Source organism: Salmo trutta, chromosome 5 (assembly GCF_901001165.1).
Source record: "Salmo trutta chromosome 5, fSalTru1.1, whole genome shotgun sequence".
Classification (NCBI taxonomy): Eukaryota; Metazoa; Chordata; class Actinopteri; order Salmoniformes; family Salmonidae; genus Salmo; species Salmo trutta.
The window spans coordinates 42,453,748-42,475,005 of NC_042961.1; the positions used below are offsets into that span (position 1 = coordinate 42,453,748).

A 21,258-nucleotide genomic window follows, 5' to 3' on the forward strand; every position below is an offset into this window, starting at 1 on the left:
TAGTACAGTTGATGTTTCAAAAACACAGAACATCTTCACAACATTATGAGTATGACTTGACCATGATAACTGATGTTACTCTGAGGAGTTGAGCTTCCTCAACTTGTTAAATGGTCACACCCTTTATGAACAACTCCAGTTGAGGTTTAGGTCTAAGAGAGCTTTGAACCAAATACAATGCTTTTGGTTTTAAATGTATTTAAAACCAGTTTGTTAATGACCCATTCTGACACTAACTCCCTGCTAAGAGTCTTAGTGAGCTCACTGTCTGTAGGTGCTGTGTAGTGTGTGCAATCAGCATGCATTTTAGTTTCTTGTAAGACATGTGGCAAATCATTTGTAAAAATGGAGAAGAGTAACAGCCTGAAGCAACTGACCTGAAGGATACCGCACTGTACATATGTTAGATAAGCTTCCATTGAAGAATACTCTGAGTTCTATTGGATCGATAAGTAACTCTCCAACCATGTGATGGCAGGTGATGTAAAGCCATAAGTGAGTTTTTTTTCAATAACAAATTATGATCAATAATATCAAAGGCTGCACTGAAATCTAACAATACAGCTCCAACTACCATCTTATTATCCATGTATTTTAGCCTATTAGTCCTCTGAGTCAGTGCAGTACAAGTTGAGTCCCTTCCCTATATGTACACTGAAAGTCAGGAGTTAGCTTGTTCTTTAAAAAAATATATTGTATTTTTTCAATGATAGATGACTTTGCTCATGATGCGCACCCCTCAAAATGATACAAAAGTGCACTGGACTTGAAACAATGATACAGATGTAACCATGTGCCATTTAATGTATTATCTGACCAGCACTAGTGCTCCCAAATCAAAATTCCATGTGCATTCCACAGGTCACATTTATAAGTGAGTGTTAAATAAAAAAATGATCTATCAAGTTTAGGAAACGTTTTGCAGCACACCTGAGAGCTCCTGAAGTCAAATCAGTGTGCCGGTTGGGAACCACTGGTTTAGACAAGTCACCTTAGTCAAACTATAGATCTAACGAGCATTACTATCTTCACCAACATAGTCCTGTACTGAGCTCAATGTCCCTCAAGACCAGGAGTCTCAAACTCATTTTCTTCAGGGGCCACATTCTGTCTTCGCTGAGGTCCAGAGGGCCACACCGCAAATGTAATATTATCTTGCTGTGTAATTCCGCAAAAACAGTACTCCTGTATCAATCCGTTATGAAATGTTTGACCCTACCTGACTGACAAGCTTTCATTTCAGTGGCTGAGTGGGCAGGATACAGTGAATATGTTTGTGTGATTAACTAATATATAGTGTTGAAAAGCAACCACCTAGAGAAACAAAGTAACTAATTACATCAATATTATGAGAAATCATATTATGCTGTCATTAAATGCCTCAGTATTACAAAATAGCCAATTATCTTGCTACTATGAGAAAGTTATTACAATATAAGTCAACTTATTATGAAATAAAAAGTATTTTTTTATGGCCCGGGAATCATAACATTGTTCCAAAATGTGTGTTCTTAGAACATGGATACACTGTGGCTACGGCAACTCCTGTCCAACAAGGAGAGGTGGAACATTGTATTTCTTTCTTTCCTTCTTTCTTGCCACACTTGGTGACTTGTGGTGGGCCGTACTGATATTACACACTGAAACCCGTACATTTGTGGCTGTTCCCCGATGAACCCGCTGGTGTACTTTCAGGTTGCCGCTTTCAGTGAATCTCTTATCGCACATTTTACACTGGTAAGGTTTCTCTCCTGTATGAATTCGCATGTGTCTGCTAAGGTCGCTGTGGGACGTGAAGCATTTGTCGCACTGTGTGCAGGAGAACGGCCGCTCACCAGTGTGGATCCGCCGATGTATTGTGAGATCGTAACATCTTCTAAACCTCTTCCCACAATGCTCACAGCTTTTGGGGCGTTCATCCGTGTGTGTTCGTGAGTGTACCAACAAGGCACCGGAAGTACTAAAACTCTTTCCACAAACGGTACATAAGAACGGTTTCTCTCCTCTATGCCACCGGAGGTGACCTATCAGTATTTGATGTTGAATAAATCCCTTCCCACATATAGAACAGACAAAAGGTCGCTCCCCGGTGTGTGTGCGTACATGTGATTGTAAAGTTCCTGCAGACCTAAAGCCTCTGCCACAATGTGAGCAAACATATGGCCTTTCTCCAGTGTGAACTCGATGGTGCTGTTTTAGAGCCACCTTTGTTTTGTATCTCTTCTCACACTGGTCACAATGGAAGGGCTTCACCTCAGAGTGAACGGTTTCGTGTCGTCTCAGTTCATATGAACATTTGTGACCCTTCCCACACTGGGAGCAGATGTACCTGTTCTTCCTGGCCTTCTTGGCTGAGGAGCTTTCTGTCTCACTGACAGGCAGGACGTTGTTCTCAGCTCCAGCTTCTCCAGAGCCCAGGATCCCATTGTCCTCCTTTGGATGGTTCTTCTTGATGTGCTCCTGAAGGGTGAGCCATCTCCTGTTGGAGAACTGGCACTGTGAGCAGGAAAAGCCCTGGGACTGGGGGAGCTTGGCTTTAGCTTGTCCTGCAGGTACAAAACACAGGAGAGTGAAATAAGGGCTGCTGAGTTCAAAGTTCCATTGCAGATTGCTGTCACTAGCAAATGAGGCGATAATATAAAGATTTAGATTTTATTCATGCAGAAATCTGTGCAATTATACAATCTGTACACTAAATAGATCAAAACTAGTGGAGCTGTGCATTAAGAAATGTTTAAAATAAAAGTGACTACCGACTAGGGCTGTGGCGGTCACAGAATTGTCAGCCGATGATTGTCAAGTAACTAAAGTCTAATTAATCCATGTAATATAGCCTACACCTTCACAATAAATCCATTATTTATTTTAGACAGGTCTAAAGAAACATGATATGAATAAAATGTAGTCTATTTCAGAAGAACAGAAAAGCATACTGAGTTGTCCTTATGTTGGGCCCTGATGTGGCTATGCCAAATGGCTGTGGACTACACTAGTTCATTTAGTAGATGTTGAGAGGTCAACAAAGAAATAGGTACTCCTATATGCTTAATTTCAAGTTAACCTCTCTGGGCTAGTGGGACGTCACCGTCCCACTCTATTCAACAGCCAGTGGAACAGCGTGGCGCGAAATACAAAAACCTCAAAAATGCAATAATTTCAATTTTTCAAACATATGACTATTTTACACCGTTTTAAAGATAAGACTCTCGTTGATCTAACCACATTGTCCGATTTCAAAAAGGCTTTACAGCGAAAGCAAAACATTAGATTATGTTAGGAGTACATAACCCAAAATAATCACACAGCCATTTTCCAATACATTTTTTATTTTTTGTACATTTTTTAGTCATTTAGCAGACGCTCTTATCCAGAGCGACTTACAGTAGTGAATTTCATACATTTTTTTTTCTCTCTCTCTCTCTCTCTCTCTCTGTACTGGTCCCCCGTGGGAATCGAACCCACAATCCTGGCGTTGCAAACACCATGCTCTACCAACTGAGCCACACGGGACCAAGCAAGCATATATGTCACAGAAACCCAAAACACAGCTAAATGAAGCCCTAACCTTTGACAATCATCAGATGACACTCCTAGGACATTATGTTATATAATACATGCATGTTTTGTTCAATCAAGTTCATATTTATATTTAAAAAAAAAAAAGCTTTTTACATTGGCGTGTGATGTTCAGAAAATGTATCCTTACCGAAAACTTGCAGTGAATTTACAAAATTACTCATCATAAACGTTGACAAAATACATAATTATTTAAAGAATTATAGATACAGAACTCCTTTATGCAATCGCTATGTCAGATTTTAAAATATATTTTCGGCGAAAGCACATTTTGCAATATTCTGAGTACATAGCTCAGCCATCACGGCTAGCTATTTTGACACCCGCCAACTTCGGGGCACACTAAACTCAGAATTAGTATTAGAAAAATTGTATTACCTTTGCTGATCTTCGTCAGAATGCACTCCCAGGACTGCTACTTCCACAAGAAATGTTGTTTTTGTTCCAAATAATCCATAGTTATGTCCAAATATCTCCGTTTTGTTCGTGCGTTCAGGTCACTATCCAAAGGGTAACGCGCGAGCGCAGTTCGAGACCAAAAAATTCTAAATGTTCCATTACTGTACTTAGAAGCATGTCAAACGCTGTTTAAAATCAATTTTTATGGTATTTTTCTCGTAAAATAGCAATAATATTCCAACCGGACAATAGTGTATTCATTCAAAGAGGAAAAGAAAAATCAGCGTGTTCTCGTGAACGCGCATATCCAATCTCTTAGTCACCAGGCAGACCACTGAGAAACTGAGCTACTGTACTCTGCCCAGAGACAGGAGACACCTCAATCCGCTTTCTGAAGGCTTTAGAGAGAGCCAATGGAAGCCTTAGAAAGTGCTATGTAACCCCAGAGATACTGTAGTTTCGATAGAGAACCAAAAGAAGAACTACAAATTCTCAGACAGGCCACTTCCTGCTTGGAATTTTTTCAGGTTTTTGCCTGCCATATGAGTTCTGTTATACTCACAGACAACATTCAAACAGTTTTAGAAACTTCAGAGTGTTTTCTATCCAAATCTACTAATAATATGCATAGTCTCGTTTCTGGGCAAGAGTAGTAACCAGTTTAAATCGGGTACGTTTTTTATCCGGCCGTGAAAATACTGCCCCCTAGCCCAGACAGGTTAATGTAACTTTAGTTGTTCTACAAACATTGGGCTATATGTTTAGATTTGTAATACATTGTAAGGCTGCATGATGCATCTCTAATGATGATTTGAAAAAAAGTTGCTTGAAAGGCATGAGCTCTGCTTTGTTTTTTTGCGCAGGATTTGATCAGTCTCTCATTCACAATTTGACAATGCCTCGAATTTCACAGTGGCATCCCCTTTGTGTGGCCGTAATGCACCTTAAAAAAATCTATGCCTTTTGCGGCCAGTGGCCATTGTGCCCTTCTCCCAGAGTGCGGAGCACTCCGAATCACCTCTCACTCACATGGCTCTCCATCACGTGATCAGGTCTTTCTCACAGGCTACAAGTGAAGACAGACACACCGGGGACACAAGTGCGCGCGTCCTGATCCAATTCCGAGGTGCATATTGAAGATATTGGAAGAACTGTCCACATTTACTTTGTCAGCCATCAAGATGAGTAGGCCTAACAAACAACAAAAGCACTAGCCTATGTCAATCTACTATACCCACAGTACAAAAGTCAACCTATTCTGTGCGAGAAATAAATATTGCAAACATAGTCTGGGACTGTGGTGTGATGCGATAGACCCCAAATTAATACAACCACTAGCATCAAAAAACGTTTTTACGCCATGTGGCTGACGCAACAGATCAGAACGTTTAGCTTATGTTGATAAACTATTAGGATATTCCTTCACATTATTAGCGCAGCAATGCGCACATGGTAGTACGCTATAAGCACAAATGTTGCATTAGCAGGAAAACACCAAATGCAATTATGCATGTAATGCTTTTATTATAAAAATGCATTTTTAAATGGTGAAAATTAACTTCCCCAAATTTGAAACTCACATGCTGCTTATGTATGCCAGTCAGGCTCTACACCCCTTGTAAAGCGGATTAATGTGCTTAATTTGAAGTTATTTGGCGACTTTAGTTGTGATACAAACCTTATTAAAACATATAGGCATATGTGCTAGGCTACATGAAGAGCACTACTATGATTCGAAAAAGTCGCAAAAAAAAGGCATTGTTTCTTATGCTGGTCATCATTCATTCATCAAGTGATAGGCTAATATTGTCAACCATCAGAATATTCTTGACTTAATCTTGTCTTTACATATAGTAAATAATATGTGTGAAATTTGTTTTGATTTAGAATGGACCATTATCATGCACCTGTATCGAAAAAGCACATGTCAACTATGCACTTAAATAGCAAATGGTGGACGCTTTTCGCGTGGTTCATTTTCATCAGCCAGGTAGGCTGTTGTAAATATATGCAATTTGCTTAATATTAGGAAAGTGGAAAAATAAAAATAGTAGGCCTAGCCTATAGAAAGTTGATGGGATCTTCCTCTTTTTAGTAGAGGCCATCAGCTCATGAAGTGTTTCATTAGATTTTTGATTACATTTGCATTGATGTCAGGGTGATTAAAGGGACAATAGAGTGCTGAGTACAAGGCAGATAGCAAGTTTGGTAGACTACTAATGACCAGCAGCAGCATCAGAGCTTGGAGAAGCCTAATTAGCGTGACTAAGCGGTCACGTGGAATTTGACTGCCTTCATGTCTCGTGACCGCCGGTGTGGCGGTAATACTGTCACCGCAACAGCCCTACTACTGGACAAAGTAATCAACTTCAACTCAGTTAGCCAGTGTATGGATGTATGCAATGAATTCCGCCCTGAATTTCCTTACCATTGATGGCCACTAATGATGGCTGTTTCTGCTGCCCAGAGTTCCCAGAGGATTCCCCAGCCTCTTCCAGTCTTTCAGCGCCCTCATCACTTCCCTCACTGACGTCTTGGTCCTCCCCACTGACTTCTTGCTGTCCTTCCTCGCCACTCTCCTGTTCTTTCGGTCCTTCAGCCTCTTCCTTCTCTCCCTTTCTCCTCACATCGCTCTCGTTCTTCACCGTGCCTTCTTCTATGCCTCTTTTGGTATGTTTAGACTTCAGTGAGGGAGCGAGGAAGGACAACGTGGACAGGATGTTATCAGAGTCATAGAACAAAAAATCTGGAAGAGAAAACACGTTTACATCCACAGTTTTAATGCAAGTCATACCGTATATAAAATGTAAAATCAGGACAGCTCTTTTTTATAAATGCACATAGATAATTTGTTCGTTTGACATGGTGGGAGTTTTTGGTGCACGAAAATGTATTATGGGAGAAACGTCTTTATGCACAAATATTGATAAAGTAACCACCAAATCGAAGTAAACTTAGTCATGTGATATGGTGTGTGGTCTTCCCACTACAACTCGGGAAACCATGCAGTTTATTAAGCTACAGATGAAATAAGTTGAACTTCACAGGGTGGTGAAAATGCACAGTGCTGAGCTTGATGCTCCTTTCCAATAAATAGAGGGTCTTATTCTGGTGACATGATGGTCGATGCTAAGCTGCCATTCGACAAATACAAATATTCCTTGCTCTTATGCATAATATTCTCATGTAGTCTAGCCTACCTACACTGTACCTGCGAGCTGTTGGCTGGCACATTTGTGACAAAACTATTGGTGATGTTGAAAATGCGATGGAAACACATTGAACTTTAGATGTTTATTCAGTACATGAAAACTTAAAGTATAGTGTGTGTGCACTGCATCATCACGCACTGACTTGTATATCCGCATTAACACAGTTTGGTGGAAACACCACTGGTGGGAACATTTTCTTTATGCAGATTTTTGAATATTCGCATGAAAATCTGTCGCCAATTGGATGGAAACCTTGCCAGAGAGAGAGAATCCAAATAACTCCAAATTCTCTTTCAGGAGAATCAGGTATTTCACCCAGAGGTTAACAAGTTCAAATAGATCACCTGAGGGATCCTAACCTTTTTTTAGGTGCCCCAGATTTCTATGATGCTGCAGCAGTGTCTTCAGATGCTCAGGATCAGAGAACGACTGCTGACACTCTTCCAGGTCAGTAGGGGTCAGGTTGAGAATTGATGCTATCTGAGAGGGAGAGAAGAATGTCTTCAGAACAGAGAAAAGCGCAGTCCAATCTCACATGACCCCTAGCCACTACCCTGTTGTTTATTCATTCATGGAATAGGGTCCTTTAAAATTAAAATAAATCCTACATTTTAAGCAAATGTACAAATTAACGTCAACATGTTTCAGGTGATCTAATAGGATGGAGATGGAGTCAGTACCTGTGTAAAGCTGGGCACTGGCAGCATCTCCTCCAGTCTGTCAAAGAACTGCCACACCAGTATCTGCAGTGCTGTGTCATACCTAGTGCTGTACTGTACAGGGAACACCTCCTTTAACACAGAGATAGAAAGGGAGAGTCATGTGGTTTTAGCCAAGGCATATGTAGAAATGTAATCCTATTCAATATTTGCCATGAAGTCATACTAGTCCTTTGAACAGAAAATGGCGCTGGAATAAATGGCAGCAGTTTTACGGGCGCCTAACCAATTGTGCTGGATCCGCAGAAGGCGAGTGGGAAAGCTGCCGTTACCGTCAATATTACCCGCCAACGTGCAATCATTGGACAATAAATTAGACGAGGTACGATCACCAATATCCTACCAACCAGACATCATTAACTGTAATATCCTATGTTACAAGGAATCGTGGCTGAATGATGACATGGATATTCAGCTAGCGGGATATACGCTGCACCGGCAAGATAGAACAGCACACTCCGGTAAGACGAGGGGGGGCGGTCTGTGCATATTTGTAAACAACATCTGGTGCACGAAATCTAAGGAAGTCTCCAGATTTTGCTCGCCTGAAGTAGAGTATCTTGTGATAAATTGCAGGCCACACTAACTGCCTAGAGAGTTTTCAGCTATACATTTCATGGCTGTTTATTTACCACCACAGACGGTTGCTGGCACTAAGACCGCACTCAGTCAGCTGTATAAGGAAATAAGCAAACAGGAAACCACTCACCCAGTGGCCGGAGACTTTAATGCAGGGAAACTTAAAATCAGTTCTACCTAATTTCTATCAACATGTTAAATGTGCAACCAGAGGTAAATAAATTCTAGAGCATCTGTACTCCACACACAGAGACATGTACAAAGCTCTCCCTTAGCCTCCGTTTGGTAAATCCGACCACAACTATCCTCCTGATTACTGCTTACAATAAAAAAAATTATAGCAGGAAGCACCAGTGACTCGGTCTATAAAAAAGTGGTCAGATGAAGCAGATGCTAAACTACAGGACTGTTTTGCTATCACAAACTGGAACATGTTCCGGGATTCATCCGATGGCATTGAGGAGTACACCACATCAGTCACTGGCTTTATCAATTAGTGCATCGAGGACGTCGTCCCCACAGTGACTGTGCGTACATACCCCAACCAGAAGCAATGGATTACAGGCAACATTCGCACTGAGCTAAAGGGTAGAGCTGACGCTCTCAAGGTGCGGGACTCTAACACAGAAGCTTATAAGAACTCCTGCTATGCCCTGCGACGAACCATCAAACAGGCAAAGCGTCAATACAGGGCTAAGATTGAATCGTACTACACCGGCTCCGACGCTCGTCTTATGTGGCAGGACTTGCAAACTATTACAGACTACAAAGGGAAGCACAGCCGCGAGCTGCCCAGTGACAAGAGCCTTCCAGACGAGCTAAATCGCTTCTATGCTCGCTCAAGGCAAGCAACACTGAGGCATGCATGAGAGCATCAGCTGTTCCGGACGACTGTGTGATCACGCTCTCCGTAGCCAACGTGAGTAAGATCTTTAAACAGGTCAACATTCACAAGGCTGCGGGGCCAGACGGATTACCAGGACATGTGCTCCGGGCATGTGCTGACCAACTGGCAAGTGTCTTCACTGACATTTTCAACATGTCCCTCATTGAGTCTGTAATACCAACATGGTTCAAGCAGACCACCATAGTCCCTGTGCCCAAGAACACCAAGGCAACCTGCCTAAATGACTACAGACCATAGCACTCACGTCCGTAGCAATGAAGTGCTTTGAAAGGCTGGTAATGGCTCACAACACCATTATCCCAGAAACCCTAGACCCACTCAATTTGCATACCGCCCAAACAGGTCCACAGATGATGCACTCTCTGTTGCACTCCACACTGCCCTTTCCCACCTGGACAAAAGGAACACCTATGTGAGAATGCTATTCATTGACTACAGCTCAGCGTTCAACATCATAGTACCCTCAAAGCTCATCACTAAGCTAAGGATCCTGGGATAAACACCTCCCTCTGCAACTGGATCCTGGACTTCCTGACGGGCCGCCCCCAGGTGGTGAGGGTAGGTAGCAATACATCTGCCACGCTGATCCTCAACACTGGAGCCCCCAGGGGTGCGTGCCCTCCTGTACTCCTTGTTCACCCACGACTGCATGGCCAGGCACGACTCCAACACCATCATTAAGTTTATAGACGACACAACAGTGGTAGGCCTGATCACCGACAACGACGAGGCACCCTATAGGAAGGATGTCAGAGACCTGGCCGGGTGGTGCCAGAATAACAACCTATCCCTCAACGTAACCAAGACTAAGGAGATGATTGTTAACTACAGGAAAAGGAGGCCCGAGCACGCCCCCCATTCTCATCGATGGGGCTGTAGTAGAGCAGGTTGAGAGCTGTAAGTTCCTTGGTGTCCACATCACCAACAAACTAGAATGGTCCAAACACACCAAGACAGTCGTGAAGAGGGCACGACAAAGCCTATTCCCCCTTAGGAAACTAAAAAGACTTGGCATGGGTCTTGAGATCCTCAAAAGGTTCTACAGCTGCAACATCGAGAGCATACTGACTGGTTGCATCACTGCCTGGTACGGCAATTGCTCTGCCTCTGAACGCAAGGCACTACAGAGGGTAGTGCGTACGGCCCAGTACATCACTGGGGCTAAACTGCCTGCCATACACCAGGCGGTGTCAGAGGAAGGCCCTAAAAAAATTGTCAAAGACCCCAGCCACCTCAGTCATAGAGTGTTCTCTCTACTACCGCATGGCAAGCGGTACCAGAGTGCCAAGTCTTGGACAAAAAGGCTTCTCAACAGTTTTTACCCCCAAGCCATAAGACTCCTGAACAGGTAATCAAATGGCTACCTGAACTGTTTGCATTGTGTGCACCCCCCCAACCCCTCTTTTACGCTGCTGCTACTCTAAGGATATCATACATGCATAGTCACTTTAACTATACATTCATGTACATATGTACATACTACCTCAATTGGGCCGACCAACCAGTGCTGCCGCACATTGGCTAACCGGGCTATCTGCATTGTGTCCTGCCACCCACCACCCCCTCTTTTACGCTACTGCTACTCTCTGTTCATCATATATGCATAGTCACTTTAACCATATCTACATGTACATACTACCTCAATCTGCCTGACTAACCAGTGTCTGTATGTAGCCTCGCTACTTTTATAGCCTGTCTTTTTACTGTTGTTTTATTTCTGTAAGTAAGCATTTCACTGTAAGGTCTACACCTGTTGTATTCGGCGCACGTGACAAATAAACTTTGATTTGATTTATACATTCATGTACATACTACCTCAATCAGCCCGACTAACCGGTGCCTGTATGTAGCCTCACTACTGTTATTTTTCGTTATTTCTTTACTTACCCATTGTTCACCTAATACCTTTTTTGCACTGTTGGTTATAGCCTGTAAGTAAGCATTTCAATGTAAGGTCTACACCCGTTGTATTCGGCGCACGTGACAAATAAACTTTGATTTGAAAGAGGGATTTATGACATCAAGATGTTAGATATCTCACCTGAAAAAAATGTTCCCTCTTCGTTGAGTCTTCTAGCAGAGTTTGGACCAGCTCCACAAAGGTATCCTTTGAGGCCTCCACTTCTTTGTCTTTGCTCTGAATATGTAAGTCACACACAAAACAACTGTAATCATCTACAATGAGAACTAGGTAAAGCAGACTTGACATTATCAGACTGGTGTGTTTTACACATATTACAGGTTACTTACCCCTTTATGTGTTGTGCATGAATTGATTCTGTCCAGGTGGGGCTGGATGGTTTTGTAGCCAGCTGGGTTAGACTCCACACCACGACACAATTCAAGAACCAGCTGACACAGAAGATGTATGCATTAATAACAGTTGCCTGAACAATTTATATACTGAGGAAACAAACCGAGTCAAATATGTAACTGATCATGAGTGAACTTTAGTTGAGGAAATTGTGATGAGAGCGATCTTCTGTCAGCATCCCTTGTCTCTGATTCAGAGGGGTTAGGTTAAATGCGGAAGACACATTTCAGTTGAATACATTCAGTCGTGCAAGTGACTAGGTAACCCCTCTCATCATATTTAAGTGGTAGACTTTTTTTTATGTTATTCTCCTGACCCTCTACAGTGTACACCATTCCTAACCCTCAACACTTCCACCTGTCTCACCCTTGCTCTCAGTCCCAGGATGAGCTGGACCCTCTGCTTGAGCGTCAGGAGCTCCGGAACCATCTCTGTCACCAGAGTCACAAACTCCTCCAGCTTCCCATACTGCATCACGTTACGCTGCTGAGCCACTTGCCACATGGATGCAGACATCAGACGTAGTGGTGGCACCAGGAGACGCAGGGAGGATAGAGGGAGATGGGGACCTGTCACCAGAGGAAGAAGTTAGACAGATCATGTTAGCACACTCCACTGTTTTCATGTGGCATTTGAGTCTTTGTAAAAAAAAAAAATGGCTATATGTTTGAAAGAACAGTGTTAGTGTCAAGTCTCACGGGCAGCGTTTAGACAGGCAGCCCAATTCTGATCTTTTGACCACCCACATCTTTTCAGATCTTTTGCAGAGCTCATCTGATTGGTCAAAACCAATTAGTGAAACAAGATCAGAATTGGGCTGCCAGTCCTTACACATTTTAGCTAACTATTGGTATTTGTCCAGCCGTTAGCTTACCAGAGTGGCAGGGTCAGGCTTGTCGACGTTACAGACAATAAAAACCATTAACATAACAATTCAACAAACCTGAAAATGTTGTAGGGTCCATTTCCCCATTCACTTGAGGAAACTTTCCAATTAGCTAGCAGGTGCGGCAAAGGTTGATTTTAAATGTTAGCTAGCTAACTATGCATTACCAGCAAAACATCATCGACGGCTGGCCTGGCTAGTAAACAATGTGTCTCCCTAAGATATGGTTTTACTATTTTTTGAACTACTAGGCTCAGCTTGTCACAATCATTTAACTAGCAAGTACTTTTTTTCTGCAACCAGAAATGTTTTGAAACGAGTCTCTGCAGCTTTTCTTCAACACGCTCAATTTCTTCCGCATTATGGGAGTCACGTGGTATGCAGCAGCGCCTCCAATTAGCTCCAGTGACCCCAACAAGGTGTATCATTTAAAGTAAACCACTGGAGGGAGGCAGAAACCTATCAAATGAAAAACGGCGGTACGTGTCAATTGTTAATCGTGACTTCCTCTCTTTAGCTTCTTGCCTCGTTTTTATCGTGTGAAGTTAGGTCATGTGGATATTTGTTTGTCATTTATGTTATTTTTTAACACCAGCAAAACGTTCGTGTCGATAGATGCTTAGGGCACAACTGTGTTATTGAGGGGGCGATATAGAATAGGTAGCATTTTTGGAGGCCTCATCATAAGATAACACACCATTGTGATACCATGTACAACATACATGACGTGTTAATATGTCCAAGACGAGTTTGGTTCCCAACCATTCATCGTAATCTATTTACATCCAACCACAGAAAGTCGCATGAGCATTTCAACACAAATATTGGATGAAGAAAATGTAAGATACTAAAACCCTTTTAATTAACAAACTGTATGGCTAATAATCAAAATATATTGCAATAGTTATAAGAATCACAATTATAACACGCAAAAATAATTCATCTTTCCTCTCTCTGTTTCATAATTGTCCTTCAATTTGCAAGAGGCGGAATGTATCTCACTGGAGAAAGCTTGTGAGCGAAACAGCGCCCCTCTGTCTCTGTATGTGTAGCCCATCTATCTGATGCTGTCTGGTCAAAAAGAGTATGATATTGTTGCCGCCCGTAGCATTGAAAGAAGAGGGAATTTGGCCTCCCTTGATAAAGGGAAGACCAAATGAATGGTGAATGGTCCTAGCACACCAAAAAAAAGTGTCATGGGAAGACAATTTGGAATTGGCTTCACACCAATCACATCAAAAGTCAAATGCCATTGACAGAAAAAAACTTGAATTGTTGCATCTCGTTGTGTTGTTTTCCTCCAGTGGCTAACTAGCTTGCTAAAATTGGGCCTTTCCTAAATTAGCCATGGAAGTGAGATAGGAATTTGGACATGTGATTTTATTTCATTCTCCATACTGGGCAATGATTATAACGCTAATTCTGATCCAACCATAAATTCATACATTGTGCCCCTGGCCTGAGAGGATGGAAGTTCAATATGTAGCTAGATGCAGTAGGCTAATGTTAACTAGCTGGCTCATCGTTGCCCATGAAAGGAAGTTAGGCTAGCGAGCAAGCATTATCCTAGGACAACAAAAACTAAAAGTATGTACTTTAGGACAGAGTCATAGACCTTTTCAGCAACATGAGAGGAGGATGGCATTGGCGTTTCTCTGCAAGTAGGGTGAGTCTACGTTCTTTACACACACACACACACACAGAAATCAGTTCCATGGACAGCCACATGATATTTAGCTTACGTTGATTGGACTAAATTGTTTTTGGGATCTTTTAGTTGTCACTGTATTAGACTTAAGCATTGGTGATTTGGTGAAGACGTTGTAGTTGAAATGGTGCTGGAATAGCGGAGGCAGCTCCTGTTTTCTTTGCGACTTGCAGTAACTCTCCGGTGTTCTAAATCAATAGTTGTTTAGTAGTCCGAAAATATCGGAAACATTAACTTGATTGACCATGCAACTGTTTTTTTACATGCAATATGCTTTGTGGACTCCACCGGACAGATGTTACTCTTTTGTTTTGTGATGAAACAAAGGTGTGGTTGAATTTATTCTGCCACTGTGTCTTCTTATTGTCTCGGACTTAGGCCTATATATCACGGTGGCAATGCATATTAACTAACAGGTTATAGAGCAAACAATGCAATTATCACAACACATAGGTTGTAATATGGCTTATTTTTCGGGCTTGGCTTTCTCCAGTGATTTTACCCACGCACTGGAACTGGTTGAAACCTATTGTATTTTGCTCTGTGAACCAACTTTCCAAAAGGCTTCAAGGTCATGATATCTACCTTTCTCTTAAATGTCATTTGGACTAGATTTAGGCCCAATACAACAAAGGGTGGGAATGGGGGTTCTGGGAGTGTAATAATTGTTGACATTTTTATAATGTGCATTGTGGATAGATGGCAGCATTCGCGCAAAACTGAAAGCGCGAACCACTGCATTTAACCATGGCAAGGTGACGGGGAATATGGCAGAATACAAACAGTGTTGTCATTCCCTCCGCAAGGGAATCAAACAGGCAAAACGTCAGTATAGAGACAAAGTGGAGTCGCAATTCTACGGCTCAGACATGAGACGTATGTGGCAGGGTCTACAGATAATCACGGACTACAAAAGGAAAACCAGCCACGGCGCGGACACCGACGTCTTGCTTCCGGACAAGCTAAACACCTTCTTCGCCCGCTTTGAGGATAACACAGTGTCACTGGCGCAGCCCGCTACCAAGGACTGTGGGCTCTCCTTCTCTGTGGCCAACATGAGTAAGAAGTTTAAGCGTGTTAACCCTCGCAAGGCTGCCGGTCCAGACGGCATGGCTAGCCGCGTCCTCAGAGCATGCGCAAACCAGCTGGCTGTTTACGGGTATATTCAATCTCTCCCTATCCCAGTCTGCTGTCCCCACATGCTTCAAGATGGCCACTATTGTTCCTGTACCCAAGAGAGCAAAGGTAACTGAACTAAATTACTATCCCCCCATAGCACTCACTTCCGTCATCATGAAGTGCTTTGAGAGACTAGTCATGGATCATACCTTACCTGTCACCCTAGACCCACTTCAATTTGCTTACCGCCCCAATAGATCCACAGACGATGCAATCGCCATCGCACTGCACACTGCCCGATCCTATCTGGACAAGAGGAATACCTATGTAAGAATGCTGTTCATTGACTATAGCTCAGCATTCAACACCATAGTACCCGCCAAGCTCATCATTAAGCTCGAGGCCCTGGGTCTGTACCCCGCCCTGTGCAACTGGGTCCTGGAATTCCTGACGGGCCGCCCTCAGGTGGTGAAGGTAGGAAACAACACCTCCACTTCGCTGCTCAGCCCCCTCCTGTACTCCCTGTTCACCTATAACTGCGTGGCCACGCACACCTCCAACTCAATCATCAAGTTTGCAGACGACACAACAGTAGTAGGCTTGATTACCAACAATGACGAGACAGCCTACAGGGAGGAGGTGAGGGCTCTGGGAGTGTGGTGCCAGGAAAATAACCTCTCACGCAATGTCAACAAAACAAAGGAGATGATCATGGACTTCAGGAAACAGCAGAGGGAGCACCCTCCTATCCACATCGACAGGACCGCAGTGGAGAAGGTGGAAAGCTTCAAGTTCCTCGGCGTACACATCACTGACAAACTGAAATTGTCCACCCACACAGAAAGTGTGGTGAAGAAGGCGCAATAGCACCTCTTCAACCTCAGGAGGCTGAAGAAATTTGGCTTGGCACCTAAAACCCTCACAAACTTTTACAGATGCACAATTGAGAGCATCCTGTCGGGTTGTATCACCGCCTTGTACGGCAACTGCACCGCCCGCAACCACAGGGCTCTCCAGAGGGTGGTGCGGTCTGCCCAATGCATCACCGGGGGCAAACTACCTGCCCTCCAGGACACCTACACCACCCGATGTCACAGGAAGGCCAAAAAGATAATCAAGGACAACAACCACCCGAGCCACTGCCTGTTCACCCCGCTATCATCCAGAAGGTGAGGTCAGTACAGGTGCATCAAAGCTGGGACCGAGAGACTGAAAAACAGCTTCTATCTCAAGGCCATCAGACTGTTAAATAACCATCACTAGCACATTAGAGGCTGCTGCCTATATACATAGACTTGAAATCACTGGCCACTTTAATAAATGGAAAACTAGTCACTTTAATAATGTTTACATATCTTGCATTACTCATCTCATATGCATATACTGTATTCTATTCTACTGTATCTTAGTCTATTCCGCTCTGACATTGCTCGTCCATATATTTATATATTCTTAATTCCATTCCTTTACTTAGATTTGTGTGTATTAGGTATATGTTGTGAAATTGTTAGATGTTACTTTTTTAGATTTACTGCACTGTCGGAGCTAGAAACACAAGCTACACCCGCAATAACATCTGCTAAACACATGTATGTGACCAATACAATTCGATTTTTAATATTAGAGGGTTCCAGGTGTGATTCTCCAGTTACTACAGTATTAGGATATTTTTAATGGGACATGGTTGCATGCAAGTTCCTGTCCGGGTTCACGGTTGATGTCCACTATGACATAATTATGACATCATGGTTAACATAAGTTTATCTGTAGGCTACTTTGGCTGCTGCAGTTCAGACAGTTCAGGCAGACTGTGTCCATGGTTCAGACGTGTCTAGATGGCCTAGACTAAAAGACACATTTCTGCACTTTTTTTTGTTTTACAACTTGATTCAATGGCAGACGACAAGGAGTTAGGTCTATTTTGTGCAGCTTTGTGTTACACAGGAAAAAACATGAACATTTTTACAATGTCTTCATGAACACCGTACGTGGTATGGTGATTTTAACAACACTTAATTGGAAGACAGTCACCAAGAGAAAGGGATGGAGGAGGAGGTAAAGGAAGAAGAGCCAGTGTCTCAACTAAAGTACGAGAACAAGGACAAGTCTGGCAAGGTAAGATAGGTCCTCGGCTCATTTGGGTTCTGTGTCAGTTTTGTATTAGTCTTTTCAACAAAATGTTTATAGAATCTGTACAGATTAAAAAGCTAGCTACTTAAATTTTGATGAACACTGTATAGGACTTGGAAGATAGTCATCAGAAGAAAAGGGATGGAGGGAAAGGTAGGAAGAAGAGCCAGTTGAAGAGCTCAGCTGAAGAAAGAGAGGAAGGTACGATTGGTCCTCTGGTCATTTGCTAGGTTTTAATCTATCTGTCCTTGTATTGGCTAAATAATGGACTGCTTGACTTGATGTTCCACATTAGGGATAATCATTTATTATGCAAGAGTTTACTTCACCCCTCAGGAATGGAAAAGGATGTCTACTTCCCAATCCTCATCAATTTCATGATGAATCTCACTGATACTGTTGGTATGCTCAAAATCTTTCAATAGTGCACATTCTATATAAAACAAACCTGTCTGAACCAGTACAAAACAACTAAACATGTTTACTTGTGTCTTTATCAGGCAGTGGAAAGTGATTCAGGAGGGCATTTGATCTGTAAGTTTCTGTCAACATTTTATGTGCGATTATTTGATAGAAAGTTTAACATTAAAGTTTGTCATATCGACTAACTAAGCACTTGACACAACATCCTCTGAAAAATAAAAATAATTATTTTTGTATTGAAACAGGTAACCAAAGTACACCTTGCCAAAATGTGCTGGAAGATAGCGAAAACAGTTCTTCCCATATAGTGGTGGAGATCCTCATCCCGGCCCTTGAACACATATTAGAGCTAGATGCTGCTAGAGAAGCTAGCTTCACCCCTCACTGACTGGATCAGAGTGTGCAAACATTGCAAGCATCCAGGAACTAAAAAGCCTGGCAGTTTAGTCAACGAGTCAAGACTCCCTACCCCTCATCCACTGAATCTGAGCAGAGCCTGGAGTTGATGTGTGAACACAAAGTTACAACAGCAGAGAATTGAGAGCGAGTGGCAGTGGCACACAATATTACAATATTGCTTCTTCTAGAAGGTATGCTTACCAACCACATTTCAACGGTGTACCTGACCCAAATAATCTCATCACTGTATACATACTCAATTCAGGTGAACTTTTTCCACACATTACACAGCATTTGACAGTTCCAAGAATGAAAAGATAAAGAACTACTGTTTTGATGGTAAAGTAGGAAGGCAGACACCACATCTATAGAGAACTAAATATTACAATTATTGTGATGTAGTTGAATTCAAAGTATTCATTTGTCGAGATGAGTAGTTAAACATTAGACAAGAATGAGCAACTCTTGTGTTTTGAAGTTCCAAGACTTTGTTGCAGAGGGCACATGGAGACGCTCGACTGACAGATCCTCTTAGTGCCCTCTATGGGATCACAGAGGGTACAATTCTTCAGGTTCTGGGAGATCAATCCTGCTCTTTTTGCTCACCTGGATTGACCAGATTTGTGGTCAGAGATGTCGTGAGTCAGGTTAACTCTGACATCTCACTGATCATCTCCTGTTCCAGCTCAGGTAAATCAAGCCTAGTGTTGTGTGACACTGGCAGGTGATATGCCATGCAGGCTGCCCAGAAGATTGTGTTGGTTATCTCTGCCAAGCTGCGAGGATTGGAGTCACTGGACAGGCCACACCTCAAGCCAAGACCAATTCATCTATGGAGAATATGGACATTGAGGCTTCTATTGCACCGTTGCCAGGAGAGGTAATGGCTGTTATGGCTGACTCTGAAGAATGCCAGCAAGAATCAATGGATGTGTTTAGAATAATGTTGCACACAAAGTACATATTTAGGCATCAAGTTGGTGGTCTTAATTGTGTTGGTCTTAATCTGGAACAATACGCATCAGAAAAACAAATGTCTTGAAGAGCCTTATCCTATGGCTGCATGGTGAGTCAAAAAAGCTCCAGAAATGCAATGTCAACCATTGAGAAACTCTATAGTGTTGACCTAAAGTCTGAAGCTATTAGCTTAGTTCTCATTAGGTCTAGCAGAAGTCTATCTGTACAAATGTCTGCTGGCAGACCTGAGACTTCAAGTAATCTGGCCAGTCAAACAAATCTGCCAGCTATCTCAGAAGAACATTTATCTACTACAGTTAATGTGGGTTCTGAGGCCTCTGGAATTATGGAGTCGTTTGTGCGATACACTTCATATCGCAAACAATCAGATTTGACAAAAGTGAAAGCTGTCCCGGTGGCTCGTTAAAAGGTTGCAGAATATGCTTTTTTACTCTCGAATTTTGCCCTCTAAAAGCTCAGATTGAGACAAAGAGGAGAATCTAGAGCAAGCTAAAAATGTTTCTTCAAAAGTATTTTTGATCCAGTAAGAGTGAGCCTATGCTTCCAGGGGCCACCTCACCATAAGTGGTTCTTCATAGAGGTCAGAGCGAAAGCTCCTATGATGGCTCTTAGCCCTCAGATCATTCAGCTTCACCTAGACTCTACCGCTAAGGAGGTTATGAGCATGATTGTGTAATTTTACAAGCCAGAGGTTCCTGAGAATATGTCCCTTTTGGCTATTGTGTTTGTGGACAATGTCAAGGCTTGGTTAAAGGACATCTCTGCCGCAAGTTCCTCAACTTCTTCATCTGAGAATTTGTGCGTTGCTTACAGTGCAGTATTTTGTGAACTCTTAGGTGAAACGTTTCATACAAAGGCAGCTAAACGATTGAAACAAGTCCTACACCAAACAAAAATATAGACGCAGCATGTAAAGTGTTGGTCCCATGTTTCATGAGCTGAAAAAAAAAATCCCAGAAATGTTCTATAAGCACAAAAAGCTTATTTCTCAAAAATGTGCACAAATTTGTTTACATCCCTGTTAGTGAGCATTTTTCCTTTGCCAAGATAATTCATCCATCCGATAGGTGTGGCATGATTAAACAGCACGATCATTACACAGGTGCATTGTGATGGGGACAATAAATGGCCACTCTAAAATGTGCAGTTTTGTCACACAACACAATGCCACAGATGTCTCAAGTTGAGGGAGCGCGCAATTGGCATGTTGACTGCAGGAATGTCCACCAGAGCTGTTGGCAGAGAATTGAATGTTAATTTCTCTACCATAAGCCACCTCCAACGTCATTTTAGATTATTTGTCAGTACGTCCAAACGGCCTCACAACCGCTGTATGGCGTTGTATGGGCGAGTGGTTTGCTCATGTCAACGTTGTGAACAGAGTGCCCCATGGTGGTGGCGGGGTTATGGTATGGGCAGGCATAAGCTATGGGAAATGAACACAATTGCATTTTATTGATGGCAATTTGAATGTACAGACATACTGTGACGAGATCCTGATGCCCATTGTCGTATCCTTCATCCACTTCAGCATAATAATGCACGGCCCCATGTCGCAAGGATCTGTACACAATTCCTGGAAGCTGAAAATGTCCCACTTCTTCCATGGCCTGCATACTCACCAGACATGTCACCCATTTGAGCATGTTTGGGATGCTCTGGATCAACTTGTATGACCGTGTGTTCCAATTCCCGCCATATATACTGTTGGATTCAATTAATTTCCATTGTATTATTTTTATCTTATTTTTCAAAAACAGTTGAGTGTAACTCATTTGGTTAAATGTAATGTCAAACAAAGTGTTCATGCTGCTTGAGATGGAACCCTGGATAGGATAGTACACGCTCTGATTATCACTAAAGCATTAGAAGGCTCCAAATGTTAAATAAGTAGTTCACTAATCAGACG

General features: G+C 42.5%; 1 protein-coding gene across 1 annotated transcript; it reads right to left on the reverse strand.

The window, feature by feature from the left end:
* Window positions 1-766: 766 nt before the first annotated feature.
* LOC115194204 (zinc finger protein 3) lies at window positions 767-12,974 on the reverse strand. Its single transcript, XM_029753678.1, has 8 exons — window positions 12,650-12,974; window positions 12,073-12,275; window positions 11,643-11,744; window positions 11,434-11,529; window positions 7,868-7,978; window positions 7,547-7,667; window positions 6,404-6,721; window positions 767-2,546 (listed from the first exon to the last, which is right to left on the reverse strand). Exons 1-8 carry the CDS (start codon window positions 12,669-12,671, stop codon window positions 1,534-1,536), a joined length of 1,986 nt encoding a protein of 661 aa, XP_029609538.1. The 5' UTR covers window positions 12,672-12,974; the 3' UTR covers window positions 767-1,533.
* Between the last annotated feature and the right edge of the window lie 8,284 nt (window positions 12,975-21,258).

What these genes read in the sequence shown, in the direction of transcription:
- LOC115194204 (XM_029753678.1), bottom strand. Translation starts at nt 12,671, where the DNA reads ATGGACCCTACAACATTTTCAG. An exon ending in CATGCACAACACATAAAGGG is followed by an intron (nt 11,530 to 11,642) that starts GTAAGTAACCTG and finishes TTACATATTCAG; the next exon opens with AGCAAAGACAAAGAAGTGGA. An exon ending in AGAGGGAACATTTTTTTCAG is followed by an intron (nt 7,979 to 11,433) that starts GTGAGATATCTA and finishes TCTGTGTTAAAG; the next exon opens with GAGGTGTTCCCTGTACAGTA.